Here is a 24,233-nt window from a genome sequence, read left to right on the forward strand (position 1 = left end):
TGAGCAGAGCATCTTCCCATCACCAACCCCTCCAAACTGCCAAGTTCTCTTCCGCTAAACTCAGGCTTCCCTTTGGACAATCTCCTAAAAACGGGTCTTTGTGCCTCCAGTAATGCTGTGTTCTTTCTCCTTCCCCTTGTAACACACCTGGCTGATCCCTACAGATCCTACAGGATCCAGGTGCACACCACTCCCCAGCCCTTTATTTGCAGCATCATCAAACCTCTCCTGTATGAAAATAGAAATCCCAAAATAACCCAGGACCACCATTTCCTGATGCAAAGGCAGGGAAGGCAGATAAGGCTCTGGGTTATTGAACGCTGCCTTCTTCCTAGGGCCCCATCGTCCATCCCAGTTCATACACAGAGATAATACAGCTGAATATCATTTCCTGCAGCGTGCACAGGAGTGAGATGATTACAGCAGCCAGCAAAGGTTAATTAGTGACTATCTACCCTGCACCATCATGTCATGCAGTGTGCTTGGCATTTCCATGTGCACCCCAGGAAAATAAACAAGCCACAAGCCAGAGCTGCACTGCACAAACACCCATATGCCAATGTTATCCACACACCCCCCCCCCTTTGTCACTCTCTTAAAATCTTCTCAGTCTGGTATTTAGAGAAAACCCATTCCTTTTCTATCTGAAAATCTCAAAATGAGTGGGTACTTCTGACATTTCCTGGTGGATTTTCATTGTTTTTCACTGCCCATCTCCCTATGGCAGCGCACGGCTCTTCACCTAGGAAAAGGGTCGCTGGGGTGCAGAGGCACCTCTGCACCCTGCACCCTTGTACAGGATGAGGCCAAAGAGGTAACATGAAGTGCTCTGAGCTGTTCAGACTGCCATCACCACACAAGACCTGCTCAGGTTCAGCAGTTCCCATCGCTTGTTCAGTTTTAGGCACGGTGAAAAACAAATACAAGTGAGCACTGAGAAAGCCTCTGACGAGCAGATAAACCTACCAAGCACTTCAGAGCAAAACAGAACAAAAATATCCTTCAAAAATTGAAAGATTTGCAGATTTCCCCCAAAAAATATGCTGGTGGAGCTGGTGGAACTCTCAGGGAACCCCACGGCGTGATGGCTTTGCCCACGCTGCTGCAGAGACCAGTGTGGGTAAAAGACAGAGAGCTGAGGGGGAGATGGATGGGCAAGAGAGGTGGAGGATGAGGAGAGGCTGCTGGAGAGGATTCAGTTCACCCATGAGTACTCTGAAAAATCACCACTGCCATGGAGCACCCTAGGAAAAAACTCCCCCTTCACCCCCCACCCTAATTTCTCCCTTTGGTGGCACCATCACATTCAGAGATACAGTACATCAAGCACGGACAGTGCCAGGACTGTGTGGGTTATCATTCTTTGCTATAGGAGAGTTATTTAAAGGAGTTGAAGGCTTTTCTTTAGAGAAATGGACACAGCTCTTTCCATCAAATTCTAAATGTGCTACTTCCACGCTCTGCACCCTCCCATGTTACCCCTCTGATCACCCTCAGCTCTTAGGGCACCGTGCGGCTCCTTTTCACGCCCCCGTGGATCAGAGGACCCATCTCTACTGCAGCCCTTTCAGTACAGAAACTTTCCCTAACAGCCAACCTGAACTTCCCCTGGCACAACTTCAGACGGTTCCCCTTGTCCTGTCACTGGCTGCCAGGGAGAAGAGACCGACCCCACCTCATTACAACCACCTTTTGGGTGGTTGCAGAGAGCGATGAGGTCTCCCCTCAGCCTCCACTTCTCCAGACTGTTTACTCCCAGGTCCCTCAGCTGCTCCTCAGAAGATCTGTCTTCTAAACCCTTCACCAGCTTTGTAGCCCTTCTCTGGAGATGCTCCAGCATCTCAAACATCCTTCTTGCAGTGAGGGGCCCAAAACTGAACACAGTGCTCCAGGTGCAGCTTGACCAGTGCTTCTACTTCCCATTTGCCAAAAAAACCCCCAATAGTCCTTTTTTCCCCCTTCTTTTTCCTTTGCCTATTACTCACTTCCCTGTGCACTAACATACAAAACACCATTTTAGGCATTTTCAAGGCATTTTCCTTCTCTGTGAACAACACAACGTTTCCAAGTCCAACTAGACAGACAGGGTCTGTCTGCTGGGCTGCTGCTTTGCTGTTGCAGCCCCTCACGCAAGATATGATGTATACATGCACTTCACATACACCACACAGCACCCAACCCAAGCCTGAGCACCACTGCATGCAGCACTGGGAAAGCCCACAGCTCTGCATCATCCCACTGCACTGGGTGCACCCCTGCAGACTCCGACCCCTCCTTCATTATCCCCAGCAAACTCACTTTATATATTTGTTAAAACCTTTCCAGACAGCAGCCACTGCTGCTCAGTTTATACTCCTTTTAGACCCCTGGGGAAGGAGGCGATGGGCATCCTGCCCCAGCTTTGAGCATCACCACCCATCACCCAGGGAGTCGCCTCAGAGCAGCACACCAAAACCCAGCCCAGGCCAGTCCCACCTCCCCAGCCGCAAGGAGCAGCATGTTATGCTACCTGAAAGTCATTAATTACTTTGTTTGTGTTTACTGATGTTCTCAGGTTGATCTGTTCAACGCTAATGAGCCATTTACTCTCAATTAGAAGCCTCGCTCAGAACAGAACTCTAATTCCAGCGAGTTTTGCTGATGAATTAATTACAACCTGAACACAGCCTGCTGCAGGAGCTTCTCCTTCTCTTGGAGTGAGGTCCCTGAGCAGCAGCACCCACAGAACATCATTTATCTTAACGCTGCTGACATGTTCAGGTGGGTAATCCATACCCATGAATGCACTTGGAGTGGCAAGACAGGACGGTTTCATGGGCATCGTGGATCGAACAACATCCTGAGCCACGTTTGTCAGGCGGGTTGGAAACTCTTAAGCTCTTCCAGGTTAAAAATATAAAAATTAAAAAATCAATTTTCTCGGAGGCACTCAGGAGAAAGCATTACATGAATGTTTCCACAGCTTTAAAATCCCACCCAGGTCTGGCTGCTGAGCAGAATGAGAAGCAGCCGCCAGCCGAGGAGCCCTGCGCCGCAACGCCAGCCTGGAAAGAAATATTAAATACAGATCTGCGGTGTTCCATCACGCCACGTTAAGTCAGCAATGTTCCGAGGAGGGGAATTTCACCCCCATCACTGCGCAGCGTGTGAAGCCAGAGCAGCTGTGGCATAATGAGCAGGACGGCAGGCGCTCCGGCGGAGCACCGGGAACCTGCTTAGCGCCAGGGTTTGTGTCCTGTTACACTGAGACAGGCCAAGTGTCACCCCACAAAGCAAGAAGGCAAAAAAGGAAGGAATAATTAATAGGCTCCGAGGGGCAGTTTTGGAGAACAGAGATACTGAGTGCGAGAGGCTCCAGGGGCTGCTGTCTATCTGGTGCTCGGACCCTCGGTCGCTGCAGCCCCTGCAAGCCGCAGCGCTGCGATGCTTCGCCCGCTGCTGCTGGGGCCTCACAGCTTTGCCTTCAGCCATCTGCTAACAGGACAGGGCCCGAGGCAGCAACGAACACACACGAGTCGGAAGCAACGTCCCCTTCCTCTCTGGCAAAGTGTGGCTGCTTGTTGGGGAAGGCAGCAGGCCTGCCAGCAGCCTGACTCCCCTCACAGCAGGCACAGGCCCTGCCAGCAGCCTGACTCTCCTCACAGCTGACACAGGCCCTGCCAGCAGCCTGACTCCCCTCACAGCAGACACAGGCCCTGCCAGCAGCCTGACTCCCCTCACAGCTGACACAGGCCCTGCCAGCAGCCTGACTCCCCTCACAGCTGACACAGGCCCTGCCGGCAGCCTGACTCTCCTCACAGCTGACACAGGCCCTGCCAGCAGCCTGACTCCCCTCACAGCAGACACAGGCCCTGCCGGCAGCCTGACTCCCCTCACAGCAGACACAGGCCCTGCCGGCAGCCTGACTCCCCTCACAGCAGACACAGGCCCTGCCGGCAGCCTGACTCTCCTCACAGCTGACACAGGCCCTGCCGGCAGCCTGACTCCCCTCACAGCAGACACAGGCCCTGCCAGCAGCCTGACTCCCCTCACAGCTGACACAGGCCCTGCCGGCAGCCTGACTCCCCTCACAGCTGACACAGGCCCTGACAATGTCCTCGCGTTCCCCTGAGACAGGAAAGTTCCTCATGCTGAGAGGTTTTTTGGAACCACATTCTCCAAACACAGTGGCCTTGAAGCCAGGGGTACAGACTGCCCTAAACCAAGAAGGAGTTGTGGGAAGGGATTTGGGAGTGAGTGAGCATGTCAAGAACCAGCCATAATAAATGGTCAACAACAGGTGTGCAGATAGTTTTAGACATCAAAGGTAAACTAACAATGCTTAGCTATAAGATATGCTTATCAGGACTCATTATAATCACTAACCAGTTTGGTGTGAACGGTGTATGTAACCAATTAGCAGTTTTTTAGCTTGCCATTTGCAGTAACAAACGTCTATAATCTGTGTGATTTCACCCAAGAAATGGCTTCACCTTAATTCATATCGAATTGGGTGTTGCCCATCGCTGATCTCCACAGCTGCTGGCCAAAAGCACCAGGGAACTGCTCTGGAACAAACAAGAGCTGGCTTGCAAGGGGAGAACACCCAGGTAGCGCCAGGGGACACAGGTAACCCCAACACTTCCCAGAGAGGTTTCTGTACTGTGGACATCAGCATCCCCAGGAGCTAAAATCACCATCCCGAGATGCGACTCACTCGGGAGCAGCTTCTGCGGTACACTGAAGGTGACAAACGGGAGCCAAAGAACTGAGAAGAAAAAAAACCAAACCCTAATTATGGTGCTGCAGAAGCTGGCTGAGAAGCAACAGCACGGTCAGCACACTGGGCTCAGCCATGCCGTGGCACGACGTAGCATCGTGCCGAGCTCCAGCCCCATGGCACTGCCAGCACCCATGCGAGCCCAGGAGAACCAAAGCCCAGCGTAAGCCCACACTGGCTGTTCTGGTTTACTGCTGCCGGGGCTGTGTGCTCTTCAACTGTCTCTGGGAGCTCTTAACCAGCTCTTGAGAAGACACATCCCGGCCTCAGCCCCGGCCTGGCTCTTCGCCAGTCACATAAAACAAGGGAGGGGACCAATTCTGCACAGCTTTCACAAGGGGGGTTTTCCTGACTGCGACTCATGTAAATGGAAATAGCTCTTTAAGGGCAGAAAAGCATCAGAATTTCAGAGAGCAACTTGCAGTTGAATGGGGATCGCTTAAGAGCAATCGCTGTGCAATGCAACATGTGTTATAAAAGGGAATATATATGGCAATAATGCAAGCCATGGGATGGAGACACAAGCTTCTAGCTGTACTTAGATATTAGATGCTCATTTTAAGTATTTACCCCTCTGGGCAACATCGATTTAAATGGGAAATCCTGGGGGCACTGACTGCAACTTGCACACTGCTGCAAAGGAAAAGCTACTGCAGCCTTTCCCCCCATCCCTGCCCCACATCTGGTGGGGCATCCTAATAAATCCCACAGCCCCACACTTGGCAGCTTCCAAAATATTTTAAAAATTAACTAAAAGGGACTTCATGTGCGTGGAGTGTTGTGGTACAGAGGGAGGCAGCAAGGCAAGCCATCACCTACTGCCCACACCCAGGCCCAGCCGAGCCAGCCTGCCACGAGCTGCAAGCACCAGCAGCCACCAAAGCCCTCCTGGAATAGTTCAGCTTTAGATTTTAAGACACAGATAATCCTTCCTCAGAGCATTGCTGTCTCAGGTGCCAAAAAGCTGGTTTTTTTAGGGACAATGTGGGTAGCTCTCTGGAAGGGAACGGGGACACAGTTATGTGCTGTATGGAGATGGCTGAGGTACTCAACAAATTTGTTGTCACAGTCTCCATCAGCAAGTGCTCCAGCTGCACCACCCAAGTGACTGGGGGAATAAAGAACCCCCTGATGTAGGAGAAGATCGGGTTAGAGACCGTCTGAGGAGATGGAGGTGCACAAGGCCAAGAGACCTGACGAGACACATCTGTGGGTCCTGAGGAGCCACGGAGATGATGGGAGGGCTGGATGGAGCCCTCTGCTCTGGAGCCAGGCTGGGAGAGCTGGGCTGGCTCAGCCTGGAGAAGAGAAGGCTGCTTCTGGGGAGAGCTCTGAGCCCCTTCCTGTCCCTCGAGGGGCTCCAGGAGAGCTGGAGAGGGGCTGATGCCCAGGGCAGGGAGGGACAGGCCCAGGGGAACGGCCTCCAGCTGCAGGAGGGGGATGGAGAGGGGCTGGGAGGCAGAAATCCTTCCTGGGGAGGGGGGAGGCCCTGGCACAGGGTGCCCAGAGAAGCTGGGGCTGCCCCGGGATCCCTGGCAAGGTTCAAGGCCAGGTTGGATGTGGCTTGGGGCACCCTGGGCTGGCGGGGGGGTGTCCCTGCTGGTGTTGGGGGTGCACTGGGGGGTCTGGGATGCTATTTTGCCCTGTTAACGTGTTCACATGCAGCAACACAGGGGTTTCAGCACTGCTGGAACACTCTCTCTGTGCTGCTCTCCTGAGAGAGTTATGCTGAGCTGTGAACTTGGTAGGAACAGAGTTTTTAATGTGGGAACTAAAATTACTGCTCCAGGAGGGTGATGGCCTGTGGAAGGAGCCCAGGCAGACGCTGGGCTGTCAGCTTTGGTCTCTGCATGGACAGGAAACCAAACCCAGCGCCGAAAGCAGCAGGGTATTGATTCCCAGCTCCACCCCAGCCCCATCTTTATTACCCTTGCACCTTCCTGTACCCCGAGGTCATCATTTTAACTTTAAAGCTGTTCCAACTCCTAGTTACTCCAGTCCCAAAAGCACTCCAGCAATGAAACCCAGCCAGAAACCCCCCTCCACCCTAGGCTAAGAGCGCCGCAGAAGGGAGGGAGAGCATCCTGGGTTTGCTGGAGAAGCTGCTTTGCAATGCAGAACCGTGCAATGGCTAACAGCAATCGACAGAGGAAAGATTGAGAGACCTTAACACGGCAGTGCCACGTCGGACACGGCGCTGTACACATGTCCTTAGTCACAAACAATTAGTCACGCCGTGTGCTCTGTTATTTATGCAGGAGATGGGAGCGCTCAGCTTTCTCCTGGATCCTCCTGCTGCAGACACAGATCAATACAGCAATGAGGAGCACAGGAAATCTTGTTAGAAAAATTGTTGCTCTGAGAGGCCACCTCATTTTTCCTACGTTTGTTTCTGTGCTGTCTTTCCTCACACCAGCTCAAGTAAAACACGTAGGGATTCCATGGGACTAGGGTGCCTGATTCCCCCTGGAGCAGCCGTGGGACTGCACAGCATCTCAAGGTCACCACTCCCACAAACATCCCACAAAATCCCTCCCCACCTCTGGAAAGGATGCAGACACTACCCCGCAGCAGCAATGACTAGTGCAGGTACCGCACACCCCTTCCTCACAGCTGTACCCCAAACTCCAGTCCCCCCAGGCCAGCGTGGTGCCACAGCTCAGGGTGGCCGGGCAGGGCAGCGCTCGCCCTGCCCACACGCTGCCACCACTTTCCAGGGCTCTTTACAGCCCCGAGTGCTACCCAGACATGTGCATTTCAGTGCCCACCCAGTGCTCCCTCTGCAGCTCATGCACTGCCCACAGGGGCTGCGTCCTGCAGTGCCCGTGCCGGGGGTGCCCATGAGGACAAACAACTTGAAGAGGCAATTGGTTTTTAGAATGTTTGCCTTTTCAACAGGTAAGTAGGCTTTTTACATCGTTTGCTTACAGAATCACAGAGTCACAGGGTTGGAAAAGACCTTTAAGATCATGAGCCAACCGTCCCTGCCCTGTGCTGACCCAGATCCCTGAGCACCTCATCTCCCCTCTGTTAAACACCCCCAGGGCTGGGGACTCAGCCCCTCCCTGGGCAGCCTGTGCCACAGCCCCACAGCTCTGCCAGGGAAGAACTTTGCCCTCCCAGCTGAGCTGACCCTGCCCTGGGGCAGCTTGAGCCCATTGCCCCTTGTCCCAGCTTCTGTCCCTGGCTGACCTGGATGAGGAGAGCTTTGCCATCATCTATTTTATCCGGTGCCTGCAGCCATAAGCAGAGAAGCCCTTTGGGCTCTCCATCCCTGCCTTCCCCAAGCAGCATGTGTCCCAGCCACATCCCAACCCACCCAGACAGCCCACTGCAGCATTTCAGAGCAAGATAAGCTCTTTGGAGAAAAAACAAGTGTCCTTCAGCACTCTGCACACAGAAATGGCATCAGAAGTGGCCTCTTCAGGGGCTTGCAGAATGCTGAGGGGAGAGGCTTCAGGAGCATTTAATACAGGGGGGGCTGGGTTTTTTTGGATTGCAATTTATAATCCCTTAGGAGGGCAAGTGCACAAGGAACAGCCCAGGAGGGAGCTGAGGTATTTAGTAAAAGCCTCCCATTGTGTAGCATTCTAAATAAAGAAAACTGAGCATAAAGGTATCCAGGACAATAGCGGGTATCCATGGAGAAGACAGCTGGGCATTTCTTCCAGGCTTTAAGCAGACAGAACATCTGCTGGAGGCAGGTACCCTGCTGAACATTATTTTTTAAATAAATAAATAAATTCAGAGGTATCAATTGCCTGCTGACAGCCCCCCTGACAAGATCATTAATAATTTATTGAGGATAACCGTCCAGGGAAGGTTGGTGTTGCTGGTTGGTACGGTAACTGAGAGAGGAAATGAGTTGCTACATGAAAATAATGGCAAAGACTTCAGTGCAATACACAAAACACTCTCCTTAAAGCAGAGCAGCCCCAGCCCTGCCACTGCTCCACAGCACCCTGGGGACCATGGACCCAGTCCCAGCCAGGAGACATCGATCAGCTCCTGCCACGAAGGCGTTTGCAGGGAAAAACATTTCTGCCCCCCACCCAGCTATGGAAAAATCAAGAATATCGTATATTCAACTGTAAAATAAAAGGGAAAACAGAGGGAAAAAGAACCTATGATCCTTGGGGTTCCTTCCAACCCATACCATTCTGACCACAACTGACCCTGCCTCCCAGGAGAGGTGGGATGGCAGATCCAAACCGGGCTCAGGTTTTTGGAGAGCTCCTCTCCAAACAGAAAGCACACTGGGAAAATCTAACTCTGAAATCCAACAAAACCCTGAATAATAGGCTGTACCTCTGGGCCAGTGTTATGCAAACCGACACCTATGTGCTGTGAGGCACAACCTGTTAAAACAGGCTTAACAATGCCACTCCCCACGCACAGGATGCGCAAAGAGCATCTGAGACCCTGAGGAAATGTTTCACAGCGACACCAAATGCACCAGCAGCAGGCAGAAAGTCACCCAGACGGCCACTTTTGGTTAATTTTGTGCTCCCAGCCACACTGAATTACATTTTCCTCCTCTTTTTACCAGACTGAGTCCAGTGAGCAAGTCCCCCTTATGCGGTAGCACACCCTGACTCAACCCTGCACCCTCCCCTTTGATGTGCGTTCGGTACCACACTGGTCTCTGCTCTGCTGCTGAGCATCATCATCGTCATCATCATCATCATGGTCATCATCATCATTATGGTCATCATCCCACCACCCCAAGAGCCAGTGGTGGGCATCGCCCAGCCCAGCCAGCCCAGCTCAGCAGCGGGGTGCACAACAAGACACCCACACACCTACCCCCAGCAGGGCTGGACACACCACACCAGGCTCCTCTTGGTGGGGCTCCTGCAGTCAAAAAAGACCCAAAAAACCTGGAACAAGCGCTGGGAAACGATGCAAAATGTCACCCAAGTCCAATGTGCCAACTGGGCGGATGATCTGTGACCAGTTTCAAACCAGTTGCCTGAAGGTGTGCTATTAAAACAGCACTGCACATACTGCTGCAAGGAGCAATGGTTTAGCACTGACAAAGTTCACTCCCAAATGCATTAGTATTTTTATTGGGTTTTTGAACACAAAGGCAGAAAATGAATATTCCCTAATTTCTCTGCCATGGATTTGTCCTGTGGTAGGAAGCCACAGACCACCATGAGGACTCCCCTCAGCCTCCTCCTCTCCAGGCTGAACAAACCCAGGGCCTTCAGCCTCTCCTCGGGAGCCTTCCCCTCCAGACCCTGCCCCATCCTCATTGCTCTCCTCTGGACACTCTGTCCCCCTTGTCCTGTGGAGCCCAAATCTGCCCCCAGGACTTGTAGTGAGGCTGCCCCAGTGCAGGGCAGAGCGGGACAATCCCCTCCCTGGACCAGCTGGCTGTGCCATGCTGGATGCCCCCCAGGGTGCTGCTGTGCCCCAAGGCTGCCTGGGCACGCTGCCCAGATCCCCAAACCCCTCTCAGCACTGCCAGCTTCCAGCGCCTGATCCCCAGGCTGGATGCACAGCCAGGGTAGCCCCATACACACAGTACAGGGCAATCATAGGAATCCCAGACTGGTCTGGGTTGGGAGGGACCCCAAGGGTCCCAGAGCTCCAACCCCCTGCCACAGGCAGGGACACCAACCTCCAGGCCTGGAGCTACACAAGGTTGCCCAGGGCCCCAGCCAACCTGGCCCTGAACACCCCCAGGGACGGGGCACCCACCCCCTCTCTGGGCAGCCCCTTCCAGCCCCTCACCACTCTCTCTGCAGAGAACTTCTTGGAGAAGGAGCTTAATGGGCAGAAAACCCAGCACCCCCCTCACTGTGTTTGGCACAACAGCTGCCCATCATGCCAAAACTTATGGGTCCTGGGACTAGAGGGAAACCCACTTCCTTGTCCAACCAGGCTTTGGAAGTCCTACCACTGATCCAGCAAGGCTGCTGGATAGAAAAGTAATTCTGATCTCAACCTAGAAGACAGAATTTTTGAGCCCATGTCCTGGTTTTCCTGGCAGCACAGAGCCTCTTGCTGCTTCATGCACTGTCCTTTCCCAGCTGAGCATCTCAAAGATGGATCTCTTCTTCTCTGATCCCCATGACCTGTGCCTGTGCTATCCAGCACTGAAATAGTTTCTAAATTGAATTCCAGCATCAATACAGGATGTGCAGGACGCAGACTGTATGTCTTGCTTGCAGGTCCTGTCTTCTCTCCCAAAGGAAAGCACATTCTTCCCCTAACAGGGCAGCTCTGGGGACTCATTTCAGCCCTGATGACAAATGGGCCAGGGCCACCCATCTGGTCTGTGATCTCACCAGGGGGATGGATACCCCAGCAAAGGCATCGCAGCACGTGGGATGACCCAGACTCCCCCATCCTCCCAGGCATGTCCCAGCAGTACAGCTCAAGGGAGGGCAAGGGATGCATGGAGAGCCACGAAGACACCACGTCCATGATTAATAAAACACAGCCCCATTTGTGCCTGCTCTGCACAAATACAGCTACACAGCCCATGTGGGGGGAAATAAACCACCCCTCGGATTCAGGGCAGCTCCAGCTCCCACCCTGGCACAACCCACACCAGGTCTCTAAGCTGATCTTCACCCAGACCTGCAGCAGCACCCTCGTGACTCCAACACCTGGGTTACCAGAGCTTTTTCCTGTCCAGAAATGCAAAAAACCCACCCCCAAACCCCTACATCAACCAAAGACCTTGGGAGAGGCACTGATGGTTAAGAGGACAAGGACAAAGTTAAGATCCCTATTTAATGGTTTGCTGAAAAACCCCAAACAGGTGAGGACTTGCTCAGGGTGAGCACTGTGGAGTCCCTTATTCCTCTGAACTTCCCAGAGAGGAGCGACTCAGGCCTCTACTTAGCAAGCAGCATCACCCCAACCCTGCCAGCTGGTGGGATAAAGTGAGGAAGCCAACACCCCCTACAGCCCCTGAGCCCTCTGCCTTTCCAGCCCAGATGTGTACCCCATGGGGCAGATCCTGCCCCCCAGCACCCCGCAGCCAAACCCACACGACTCCAGCTGCAGAAGGGACGCACACTGATGGAGAATGGGATACTCCTTTTTTACTCATTGGATACAATTGATTTCCTTCAGGCACGGTGCAGATTTATAGCAGAGATCAAGTTTTCACGCTCCCCAGTTTCCTGGATGACTGCACATGTCAGTCCCCAGAGGTGAGGAGCTGAGCCCTCCAACACTGATTCATGGACAAGGCGGGACTGGATGTGCAGCCTGCCAGCACCAGGCAGAAGATCAGCCCCGAAGCCTTGCTCAAGGAGAAGGCTTTCCCTTTGATTGAGCACAGACAAGTAGATCTTGCAAAGACATGACTTCTGATGAATCACAGGAGGAGGGATGGGGTACCCAAAAGGCAAGGGCTGCAGGTGACAGGAGGGATGTGGTGACCAGCACTACCCTCTCCCAGCCCTGCCTCCCCAGGACCTGCACACAAACCCAGTGTGGTGCTTTGGCCCTGGCTAGAGGCCAAATGCCCAAAGCTGCTCCCTCACTCCTGGAGGAGAAACAGGCAGAGCCTCTGCGGGTTGGGATAAGGACAGTTACTGCCAAAAATCACCGTGAACATAGAACAATAACAGACAGTTACACTCACACCCAGTGCTCACACAGAGTACCTGATGATTAGAGGGCTGCCCAACAGTAAGGGCTGCCCAGCCCGACGTCCCAGCCACACTCAGACTGTCCTGGAGGCAACCAGCCCCTACCCTTCCCCAACCAGCTGCTTTTATGGGGAAGTGGTGTCAGGTGGTGTGGAAACAGCCCAGGCTGACTCAGCTCACCTGGGCTGACTCAGCTCACCTGTGCTGGCTGCTTGGGGAGGTTAACCCTGGCCTGGCCAGAACCAGGACATCCAGCAACGTGTGCTCCATCTTCCCAGAACCTCTAATCTTACCATCAGCATTAAAAAAAGAGAATTAATAATAATAATACTAAAAAAGCCATGCTTCCTTCCCTCTTTCTGAGCCAGCTGAGCCCTGTGGCTGTGCTGCACCTGAGCAGCAGCTGCAGGAGGGGCAGAGGGACACTGGGTGACGAAGGTCCCAATTTCAGCACATCCTTGCTTTGGCAGTGACAAAGGTCTTTGCTGGCACGACCATGAGATGCTGGCTTTGTGCTCCCCCCCCCAGCAGACTGTAAATAACAGCAGCACTGGGAGAAAGGGAACTCCTGAACTGTGAAGGCCACCAGGCTTTCAATGCTTCAGCATGTTTAGCTATGCTTTAGAACAAGAAGGGGCTGAAGAAGCCCTGTCACTATGCAGCACTGTGGAATGGTGCTCCTCCTGCCACCCTCCTGCCTGACACACCTTGCTGATGTCACAGCACCGAAACGGGAGTGGAGTCGGCCCTGGAGATACCCAGACCCTGTCTGGACATGGTCCTGGGCAAGAGGCTCTTGTCGGCCCTGCCTGAGCAGGGGGCTGGACCAGATGACCTCCAGAGGTACCTCCCACCCCCAACCATCTGTGATCCTGTGGTAGGATGCAGAGAAGTGATTCAGAGAGACGATTCCCATGGGAATTTAGCCATCAAGTTATCCCTGGTGAAACCTGGCTTGGGTCCCCCAGGACCCTGGTCACCTCTCACCAACACAGAAGACTCCCCTCACGCCTTGCCAAAGGCTGTACAAACAGGCCCATGACACAGGTGCAGGTCCATACTCCACCCAAACCAAGCTACTGACAGCTTCACACCATCCTCACAGAGCAAGGAAAGGGCCACCAATGGCACAGCAATGCCAGCGTGCATGATGCTGGGCAGAAGTCTGCTCTGGACCTGAAGCGCCTCACTCTGCCCTTCCACATGAATTCCTGTCCTGGTGATACCATAAGATTGCCGGTACCTCATGAACACCAAGATCTGGTTGCAAAAACTACTGTAAGACAGTGGAGAAGGAGAGTGAGAGGATGAACAACATCCAATGTCCATTATCTGTCAAGGGATGCAGTGTCAAAGTCCATCAGCTCCAAGGGATGCAACATCAATGTCCATCAGCTCCAAGGGATGCAATGTCAATGTCCATCAGCTCCAAGGGATGCAACATCCACATCCATCACCTCTCAAGGGATTTTGACTCTGGTTAGCTCCTCCATTAACCCCAGAGGATTCTACCCCTCTCCTATCCTCTGCCCTCACCACTTTGCCCACACCCCCCCAAACCCCCCAAAATCCCAGTGGGGTTCAGCACAACTGGAATAAACCCATTACCCTCCCCCTTTACAGCTGCTGGCTTGTGTCAGGCTTTCTGGGAAGCTCAGCGACCTGGAGAATAATGCAGAGGGAGAATGGTTTCCAGCAGCCTACAAATTACCCACCCCACGTTAGTGTTCAGATCTGTGGCACTGGGCCTGGTCCTTTCAGCTCTGAAATCATTCCTGTGTGTCTGTTTCTGAGAAAAACCTTCCTGTGGAGACCCATGGTTCTGTAATCCAAGCTACTCATTTTTTAAAAGCCAAGCCAGTGGAATATGCCTTTGATTCTGTCTCTATTTATTTAATTAACAAGCCTGCGAGGCTGTTTGATTTCTCTAATCAGAAGATGATGTTAAAAGGTTTCCCAAATCACATTTAATGAGCTTTGGAAATGGATGCACATGCCATTCCTGCCAGGTTTCTGTACGTTTCAGGTTCTTATTAACCATTGTTTCTTGGGTTTTTCAGCAATTTCAGCAGCTTGTCAGGAAGTCGAGGGGTAGCACAGCAGTTGTGAGAGGTGATGTACTCCAGACCATACTCCAGAACACAGGCAGAGGCAAACCCCCTGAGGAGAATCCATCCTCAGGAGTCAAAACTCGTTCTCCCCACACAGCCCACCAGGAAGGTTTGCTGACAAGGGAGCCTGAAATCCTCCATCACAATACTGGGGAACCAGGACAACAGGCTTTGAACACAAACACTCCCAGTGCTCTGCAAAATTACACGTTATCAAAGTAATGGAGGGGTTGGATAGATATCAAAAATAATCCTCAATGATTAGCAATTACCCTCATGAATCATAACCATCTTGGGATTCTGAAAAGCCATTTGAATGTCTCAGCAGGGAAACTCTCCCATCGCTGGCTGACACTCCCAGCCCTGGGAATCAACCCAAGGCCAGAGCCAGTGCTGAGCATCCTCAGGGCAAAGCTCCAGGGATCCAGCATCAGGACAAGCCCAGAGCCCTCCCCATGCTGGGGTCTGTCTGGGGAGCACGAGGAGGTAGAGGGGAGAGTCAGGAGCCACCCACCCTGACCTCCCGCATCCCTGACACCCCAAACAAGCCCACCCAACGCTCTTCTGCTGAGATACTTTGCTTCTGGCTGCTAAAAGCCAGGCCTGGCTGGAAGGGGACCCCCTGGCTGGAAAGGGACCCCCTGGCTGGAAGGGGACCCCCTGGCTGTGACAAGCTCAACCCCGCTGCTGCCTGCACAGGGGGTCAGAAGCCCCCGGTTTTCCCCCTCCAGGGATGTGCTGGGGCTGGTTCCCACTCTCCACACATCATTAGCTAACCCACCCAAAATCTGTAATTAAGGAGGGTGAGGAAAGCACCAAGAAATGTTTATATCTCCAGAAATTAAAATTTCAGTGACGAGGCAGTAAATTAACTTAATCAAGTTGGGAGGCATCTATGAGAAGTCATTTTTACATGATTGAATGAGAGAAGGCATCGAAAATGGTGATTTTAATCAGCCAAGTGGGATTTATAAGCAAGAAGTTCCTGCTTAAACAACTCATTAGAGTCCTCCAAAACCTCCTCGCTGTCCCTGCAGACAGTCAAAGCAAGATTTATTGTATATATTTACCAGTTCTCTAAATCCCTTGCAAACTCTACGTATCAGAAGTCAACTGATGAAAGCAGAAAACAAAGTCAAAGGGAAAAAAACCCTGTTTTCATAAGTACCTGCTAAAGAAAACCAAGGGGCTCCCAGCCCCTTCCGGAGTGCAGAGCTGACAACCTGAAGGCTGCTTGGTCTCCTAAATCAACTTTTTAAAGGGGTAGACACTGGCAGGACAAGAGGATGGATTAAAACTAAAGGAAGGAAGGTTTAGACGAGATATTAGGGGAAAGTTCTCTGCAGAGGGAGTGGTGAGGGGCTGGAACAGGCTGCCCAGAGAGGGGGTGGGTGCCCCATCCCCGGGGGTGTCCAAGGCCAGGTTGGCTGGGGCCCTGGGCAACCTTGTGTAGCTCCAGGCCTGGAGGTTGGTGTTCCTGCCTGTGGCAGGGGGTTGGAGCTCTGTGATCCCTGGGGTCCCTTCCAGCCCAGAGCATTCTATGATTCTATGATTACAAATACAAGGTTATATAAGAGACAAAAATATCCAATACCTCCTAACACTCACTATGGTTTGCAAGACACCTGCAGCCTGGCCCAACCCAGCCGTGATCCACATGATCCCATGTGAACACAGAGATGTGATGGCACCACTAGGTGTATTTTCTGGTGTTCTATTAATTCTAGATGTATTTATAATACTCCATGGTTTGTGGAACAGGTAAAGGTTGAGGCATTTCAAAACACATCAGGAGCCCGGATCCACCCCACGGATTAAGTTAAAGTCTTTCCAGTGACTTTAACTCTCTGCTTTTTATCATCTGCTGCTGGTGAACCAGCTTCTCATCAAGCTGCTGCTCTGCCCAGCACACAGCTCCCTGCCTGGGATGAAGACATGAGGGGGGAAGTCACCCCTTTTCACAGGGGAACGTGCCCCCTCCCCCAGGAGAGCCCTGCCTTGGTCGGCAGCAGCACAGGACCTCAGCACAGGAAGGGGTGTGCATCATCACCTGCTTGGGTGTGGAGAGACCCCAAATGCCAGGGCTGTGTCTCTGTACAAACCCATCCCTTTCTGTTGTGTTCTGGTACTGAGATGCAGGCTTCTGTGTTTCAAAATCCCATTGGATTTCAATTCCATTTAACAATAGCAGATGATGATGGGTTTTTCCCTGCAGCAGTCGATGGGAGGGTCAGGGGTCAGGGCTATGAAGGCAGCTCTCTAGCCTGGCAGGTAGGAAGCTCTTCAGGCTGCAGCAAACACCTATTTCCCCCTGGGATGTGGCACAAACCCACGGTAAGAACAGGGCTGTGGGAGACACTTGCTCTGAGGGGCTGCTGCCCTGCCTGGGAATCACCAGAAAAGCCTTTTCAGAAGGATCCCCTCCTCACTGGCTGTCCAGGACAGAGAACCCAGCATCACCTTTACACCCAACCAAAACCAGCACCCTGGTTTCCAAACTCCTGTCAGTACTGTCTGCTCTTTCCACGCCAGAGGACATCTCAGCCTGGTACTACACCTTTGACATCACGTACACATCAGAGGGAGGGGGGCATCCTAGCATCCTAGAGCTGAGATTTCCCCCTCATCACCTCCCCTTTCCTATGTATGTGCTCCCACCATCGCTGCTGCTGGTTCTCCTCCAGTCCCGCTGCCCCCAGCCCCATATTCTCTCCTCCTTTCTCATTTAGTCACATTTTTAAAGCCTGTTTTCCCTTTAAAACCCTTTCACCCCACCATGTTTTATCCAGACAGAGCACATTTTGACCTATTTTACCCAATACTCATCTCATCTCAGAAAACCAGGTCACAAAATTTGCAAGCTTGCCTGAGCTGGGCTTTCCAGACCCAGGAACCCCCCACCCCTTCCCACGGCTCCGCCTACGATGCCTAAGCCTGAAGTATTTACAAACACCAACTCAAAAGCACACAAACACCCCACTTTTTGTTTTAAAATCCTAAGGAGCTGTTTACAAAATGCCTCTTCTTCCCTGTCTGTGGTTTCAAACGCTTCTGCTGGGAAAATACAACAAACAATCTGGAGTCCTCTGGTCTGCACGTCAGCCCTGAAACCCAGAGACAAGCCAGCTACGCTGACAGCATGGAGCTTTGCTGGAAATAGCAGGATGGTTTGGAAATAGCAGGAGGTTTTGGAAATAGCCAGGAGGTTTCTCTGGAAGAGCCTGGATGGTTCACCTCTGGTGCCTCCAGGTATGGGGCTGAGTAACCCCAATTCTGCAGCCTGAGGCTCCTGGAAGTTGCCTCCTGTGCTAGAAAAGCAACCCAGCCCAGAAACACCGAGACACCAGCATCAAAAAGCCATCAAAGAGATTCTGAATCTCCCTGCCGAGCGCTGCCCTGCAGCAGGCAGCGCAGGGAGGCACTGGCTGGATGCAGGAGCATGTGCCCCAGCCCCAGCCCGAGCATCCCTCCTGGGTGACGCCACAGGGAGCCAACAGGACTGACCCTGCTGCCACATCCCCGAGCCACGGCGCAGCCACGACGGAGGATTCTCAGCCGGGCTGGGAGCAGAGAAGCACATCGCCTTGGTAACCGCCACGGTGCCAAAAATCCCTCCAACATTCTTCACTCCAGAGGGAAAAACAACTTTGGCTGCGCCTCAGAGCGCCTGTGAGATCCGCCCACGCCGCAGGATTAAAGGGCAACCTGAGGCACCTGGGTTTGCAACCACAGGGTGACACCCAGTTTGTGGGGTGACACCTGAACTCGTGGGGTGCTCGCCCGCTCTGCTCACCTGTGGTCTCCACGATGCCCTCCAGGATGACGACGATCTCAAACTGCTCGGTCTGCATGCTGCGCTGGGACAGGTCGTAGAAGGGGCTCTTGGCATCGATCACGTGGCAGATGGTGAGCGGGGACACGAGGAAGAGCTGGTCGGCCCCCGTGCTGAAGCCCACGTCCAGCTCCAGCTGATCGAGCGGGAGGAATTCACCCTCCGGGGTCTGGCGGGACTGGATGATGAGGGGAGAGGCAGAGAGAGAGAGAGAGACAGAGACAGGCATCACTTCTGGAACGGCTGTCACCGGGGCATCCCGGCAGCGTCCCGCAGCCCCACCAGTGCTCAGCACCACCCGTCACGCGTGGCAAACACCGGTTCAGCCGCGTGGCCATGAAACAGGTGGGAACACCACGCTGGCAGGCATGGATTATTCCTAGTGCTCACCCCCCTGAGACTGCATCTTGGCAGCGTGGGAGCCCAGTGGGACACTGGCCACCGACACCAAGCCTGGAGCTGGAACCCCAAACGGAGCTCCTGCACCTCGCTGGAGCCACACATCCCGTCCCTCACCCGGCAGCAGCACCGGAGCCGGCACAGCCCTGCCTGACTGCTTCCTCTCCACCTCCTCATCCTCCTTCCCATGCTACGAATGGGAAAGAACAAAACCTTACAGCCATCCCTGGTCATTACTTTTATTAGACTTCTCCATGATTCCCTACTCCAGTTTGGAAGGCAGCTTTACAAACTGTTGCCTCCACAGCACACAGCCAAACCCTGCTGTTAACCCATGTCTGAGCTACACCTCCATCATTCCCACCTCCCGTACTGAGCAGCGGCACCGACTTGAAACGGGAGGTGTTCCCAGCCAGCAGCACCATTACACTCATAGGAAAAGGGTAGTATCTCCTCCAGCATCGTTTCCATGCTCCACATTGTTCAGTCCTGCTGCCTTACATATGTAAGGGGGGTTACCTGCCCCCTTGGACAGGCCCAGCACAGCCATCACCTACCAGCGCTCCCAGAAGTGACACCAGCAGCTCTCACAGAAATCCAGCGACCCCAGTAAAACACCCAGCAGGGGCAGCTGGGGGTGGGGGTGGGAGGTGGGAGGATGCTGGGTGCCCCCAGGGAAGCCCCCAGCGAGGGTGAGAGGGATGTAGGCACGGCTGAGCCCCCAGACACGGGGGCTGGAAGTGGTTGGGCAGCAAAAGGCAGCCGACAGCCAAACCGGATTACGCGCCTCGCTTAGGATTTGGTTTCTATTTTTAAACTCTTCCCTGAAGGGTGGCTGGGTCGGGGGAGATCTAATCCCAAACAAACAATCCCCTGCTTCGCTGCCCTCAAGGTCTGGCTGAGGACCACACTTGGAAAGGTGGGTTTATCCCACGGGCCTCTGCTAGCCCACCCTGGGCAGTTCGGGTACCACCCTCAGAGCCCAGCAACACCCAGAGCCCACCCACACAAGGATCCTGCCAGCTGGGCTTTGGCTGCTCCTTTAGGGAGAAGCCTGCTTTTGGGCAGGAAGACAGAGCTGCAGGGGTAGCACGGGACCATGGATGGCCGTACACTGAGCTCCAGGGAGGGAACCACAGCCCTCAGCATCCCAGCAGCCCCGCGGGGTGAAGGCTGGTCCCTTTCTGGGTGCGTTGTGGACACTGAGCCCCCCTCCTCACCTGGCTTTGGGACAGAGGAGAACAGCGGCCCCGGGTCAGGGATCACAGACTGCAATTAAGAGTTGGCACAGCAGGCCTCGTTAGGAAGGTTAAAGGTTTGGGGTGTCCTCCAGAAGTAAATGATGGGGAAGAAGGGTTAAAAGGGGAGGAGGCTGCTGGCTGGGTGCCACGAGATGGGGCAGGACCCTCTGCCCACCCCCACAGCATCGCCCCGCTGCCGCCACTCACACGGGAGCCCATGGGGTCCCCGGGGAACTGACCCCAAAGCTCCCCCAGTGTCGTATCACTCCGCTGCCAAGCCACATCCACCGGTGAGGCCGGGTCGCTCCCCTGCTGAGGACAAGCCTGGGAGCTCAAACCTCAGTGCCAGGCCGAGCCCCGAGCCAGCCCTGAGCTCGGGGCTGCGGCACAGCGCGAGCCCTCGTGCTGCCGACACTGTTCCACAGCCTGGGCGGCTCGGCTCGGCCCAACCACGGGGCTCTGCAGCTTCACCCAAGTTCTCCTCAGCCTTGGAGAGTCATTAAAACCAAAACAATTAAAAAAACAACATTACAACGAAGGAGCCTTTGTGCTGAGCTGCCGCTTTTAAGGCTTCATATTGTTTCTCCAGCGTGGTCTGAGCTTACCAGGAAATAGTAAAATAACAAGTGGCAAGGAGTGTGTTGGGATCTCTGCTCCCACAGCAGAACAACCAGAACCTTTTACCAAACAAGCAGGATTCCAGCAGAAAATTGAGCCCTGCAGTCACCACTGCCCTGGGTGCTGTGTGGCCCACCCCCTGCAAGTGCTACAGGCAAACCACAGCACAGACACCAAAGGGGCAAATTGCCCCTGCCATGTGCTCATGCTGCACCCCTCCGTGTCCTGCTGCAAGCCTCTGGGGAGCTTAATTAATGGCTTTTTGTATCACAGAATCACCAGGCTGGAAAAGACCTTTAGGATCATAAAGTCCAACTGTTTCTGTCCTAAGCTAAACCAGCTCCCTGAGCACCTCATCTCCCCTCTGTTAAATACCCCCAGGGCTGGGGACTCAGCCCCTCCCTGGGCAGCCTGTGCCACAGCCCCACAACTCTGCCAGGGAAGAACTTTGCCCTCCCAGCTGAGCTGACCCTGCCCTGGGGCAGCTTGAGCCCATTGCCCCTTGGCCCAGCTCCTGTCCCCTGGCTGCAGAGACCATCGCCCACCTCTCTGCACCCTCCTGGCAGGGCAGGGGAGGTGGGGAGAAGGTCTCCCCTCAGCCTCCTCTTCTCCAGGCTCAACACCCCCAGCTCCCTCAGCTGCTCCTCAGAGGATTTGCCCTCCAGCCCCTTCCCCAGCCTGGTTGCCCTTCTCTGCACTCGCTCCAGGACCTCCATGTCCTTCTGATGCTGAGGAGCCCAGAACTGGACCCAGCACTCGAGTAATTTGTATTCATTTATTTTTGGGCAGGGGGCCTGGCCAAGCACCATGTCCCCACGGCAGCAGCTGGATGCACCACGCAGAGATGCTCGGTAGGGAAAGTGCTGAGCCAGCCAGAACCACAGCCACAGCAGAAACCCCATTTTCACCCGTTACTGCTCTAAGACAGTCACGATGCAGCCACCAGCACCAGCAGCAGCCCCAGCAGTGTCAGGCCTGATGGACAGCCTTTCCCATCTCCCTTTCCCAGCACGACCCGAGCCCCACGGTGCAGGGACACCTCTCTTTGTCTGCACTGCTGTGACAGCCGGGCTCCTTGCCGGGCTCTTCTCAGCACTGCCAACCCCCAGCCCTCTTCCCCAAGCCAGGAGGAATGACGGCTGGGACCCCGCTCTTTCACGTATTTCAAGTCCGGGGTATTTCCTGGGGCCACTCTACGTTTTTAGCTCCAACTTTTTTCACTCCCCCTGTGGCACCTGGGTACAAAAGGGGTCGTTTTCAGAGCTCCTAACGCCAGTGACTCATTTTGACTCTTTAAGGCTATTAAAGATGTAGGTTAAGTGTAACAGCTTCACCTCTCCATAGCCCGGACGCCTCAGCACCCCAGGCAGTCCCCTCCCAAGACCCGAGGGTGACTTACCAGCCTAATCGCCCAATTTACCCATCTGAACTTGTGACACGAGGATGAGGATGGCTCGACACCAGGGAGGAATGCCACTGCAATTCCAGCTGACTACTCGAAAAGGCAAGAGGAGGAACGGCTGCCTCCGGCCGGCAGCAGCCAGAGCATCCTCACTGCTGCGGTCCCTGGCTACAGCCGTCGTCCGGGCACGGCGGGCAGGAGACGAGTGGGATGACAGAGAAGCTGTACATTCCCCTTCCCCCAGCTTGCTGAGCACAGCGCTACCCCTCCTTGCAGGTGTACCCCCCCTCCACGGGTTTAGGGGGCAGCGGAGGTTCTGTGACCCTCACTGAATGCAGCAATGATCCTGCCTGTGACACCCCCATCAGAAACGTGTATTTGGGCCAAAACACCCCAAGCGCAGGAGCCCCCCCGCAAACCCTACTCGTGCTTCGGCGGGTCCAGGCACAGGGGATGGGGGATGAGCATCCCTCTGAGGCAGAGGAGCAGGGGAGAGAGCCGGGCAGCCCCCCGGGTGGGGTGCATGCGTGTACCCCCTCCTTCCACAGCAAGGGAGCGCACACATCCCCCGCCAGCCATGGAAACATGCGGGATGCTCTGCGTCACCCGAGCCGCCCTCTTCCACCCACCCCACGCTTATTTCATCTCCCCTCTGTACACGCAGCCGTGTCAAACCTCAGAGGGACGCCGGATGCTGCCGGGAGGTGCAGGGCCATCACCCCGGCGCTCTGCCTCCCCTGAAGTGCCCACACCAAATACATGAAGTTCCGCCCGGCCTCAGAGCTGCCCGAAAGCACAGACACACCGGGCAGGCAAACAGCCTCCTCCTAAAACACACACCAAGGAATTCAGGCGACAGCGGCGGATCTGCCTGTCAGGAGCCCGACAGGAATATGCAGACACGCATGGAAACCCAGCGCTGAATGCAGCTGCATCAGGAGGTCACAGTAAAGCTGGTTGGTACCCGAAGGCACAGCCCCAAGAGCACGGCAGGGACGTGGAAGCTCTCCTGCCAAAAAGGGCTCTTGGGGAGACCGGCAGCCCTGGGGATGCAGAGGGTGGGGAGGATGGAGGAGGGGGTACAGAGGGATCTCCCCAGGACACCGGTGGTGGTGGGACAAGCATGGCAGGCACCGCACTTACTTTGAGCAGCTTGCAGCGGATCTGTGCGGAGACCATGTGGCTGTTGCGGAGGTTGCCCACCCGGAACATGAGCGTGAGCTTGCCGTCCCGCATGGAGATGGCGGCGTGCTCGCTGAACATCAGGGTCTCGGCCCTCTTCTTGGGCTGAGACATCTTGATGAACATGCAGCCGATGAGGAAGGCGTCCACGATGGAGCCCAGGATGGACTGGAAGAGGAAGAGGATGATGCCCTCGGGGCATTTGTCCGTGATGTAGCGGTACCCGTAGCCGATGGTGGCCTCGGTCTCTATGAAGAAGAGGAAGGCGGAGGGGAAGTTGTAGACGTTGGCCACGCAGGGCGTGTAGCTGTCGTCGTGCGCCTTGTTGAGGTCTCCCCGCATGTAGGCGATCACCCACCACATGGAAGCCATGAAGAGCCAGGCCACGGTGTAGGTGAGGATGAAGATGAAGAGGTTCCAGCGCCACTTGAGGTCCACCAGCGTGGTGAAGAGGTCCGAGAGGTACCGGCTGGTCTCGCCGCCCAGGTTGCCGTGCTGCACGTTGCACCGCCCGTTCTTGTCCACGAAGCGCTGCCGCTTGCCCCGCGGGGCCGCCCGGGGCGGCGGCAGCCCCCCTCCGCTGGCAGAGGTGCTCACCACCTGGTACTCGTCCCCCAGCTTCCGCCGCAGCGCCGACATGCTCCGCTCCGCGCTGCTCCGCGCCGCCCCGCGCAGCGCCGCCGCTCCCGCCGCGCCGAGCCCGGCCCCGCCCGGCCCCGCGCCCCGCGCCCCGGCCCGGCACGGCCCCGCCCGGCCCGGCGCCGCCGCTCTGCGGGCGCGGACGCACCGCTCTGCGCGGCCGCCACCCACGCGGAGCCGGCGGCAGGGGCGGCCCCGGGCAGGGCACTGCCCGCCCCCCGCCCGCTCCGCCCCTCGCTCCGCCCCGCGCAACGCCCCCCGCGCAACGCCCCCCGCGCAACGCCCCGCGCAGCCTCACTGCGCCCCGTGGCCTCCGCGCATCCCCCCCACCCAGCCCCCCGGCTCACACCGAGCCGCCGCCGCCGCCTCCTCCGCGGAACTGCCAGGAGGGGTCGGGGAGGAAAGGGTAAAGGGGGGTACCCCGGCGCCGATGT

General features: G+C 55.1%; 1 protein-coding gene across 1 annotated transcript in view; it reads right to left on the reverse strand.

Moving 5' to 3' along the window:
* KCNJ3 (potassium inwardly rectifying channel subfamily J member 3) overlaps window positions 1–23,799 on the reverse strand; it is a gene marked incomplete at both ends in the record, with an annotated part of 38,402 nt that extends 14,603 nt beyond the window's left edge. The window contains 2 exons of the mRNA XM_084264307.1: window positions 18,280–18,496; window positions 23,122–23,799. Of these exons, the coding sequence (XP_084120433.1) occupies window positions 18,280–18,496; window positions 23,122–23,799 (895 nt within the window). The remainder of the gene's footprint in view (window positions 1–18,279; window positions 18,497–23,121) is intronic.
* Between the last annotated feature and the right edge of the window lie 434 nt (window positions 23,800–24,233).

The sequence above is a fragment of the Gallinula chloropus genome (assembly GCF_964237585.1).
Source record: "Gallinula chloropus genome assembly, chromosome: 5".
Taxonomy (NCBI): Eukaryota; Metazoa; Chordata; class Aves; order Gruiformes; family Rallidae; genus Gallinula; species Gallinula chloropus.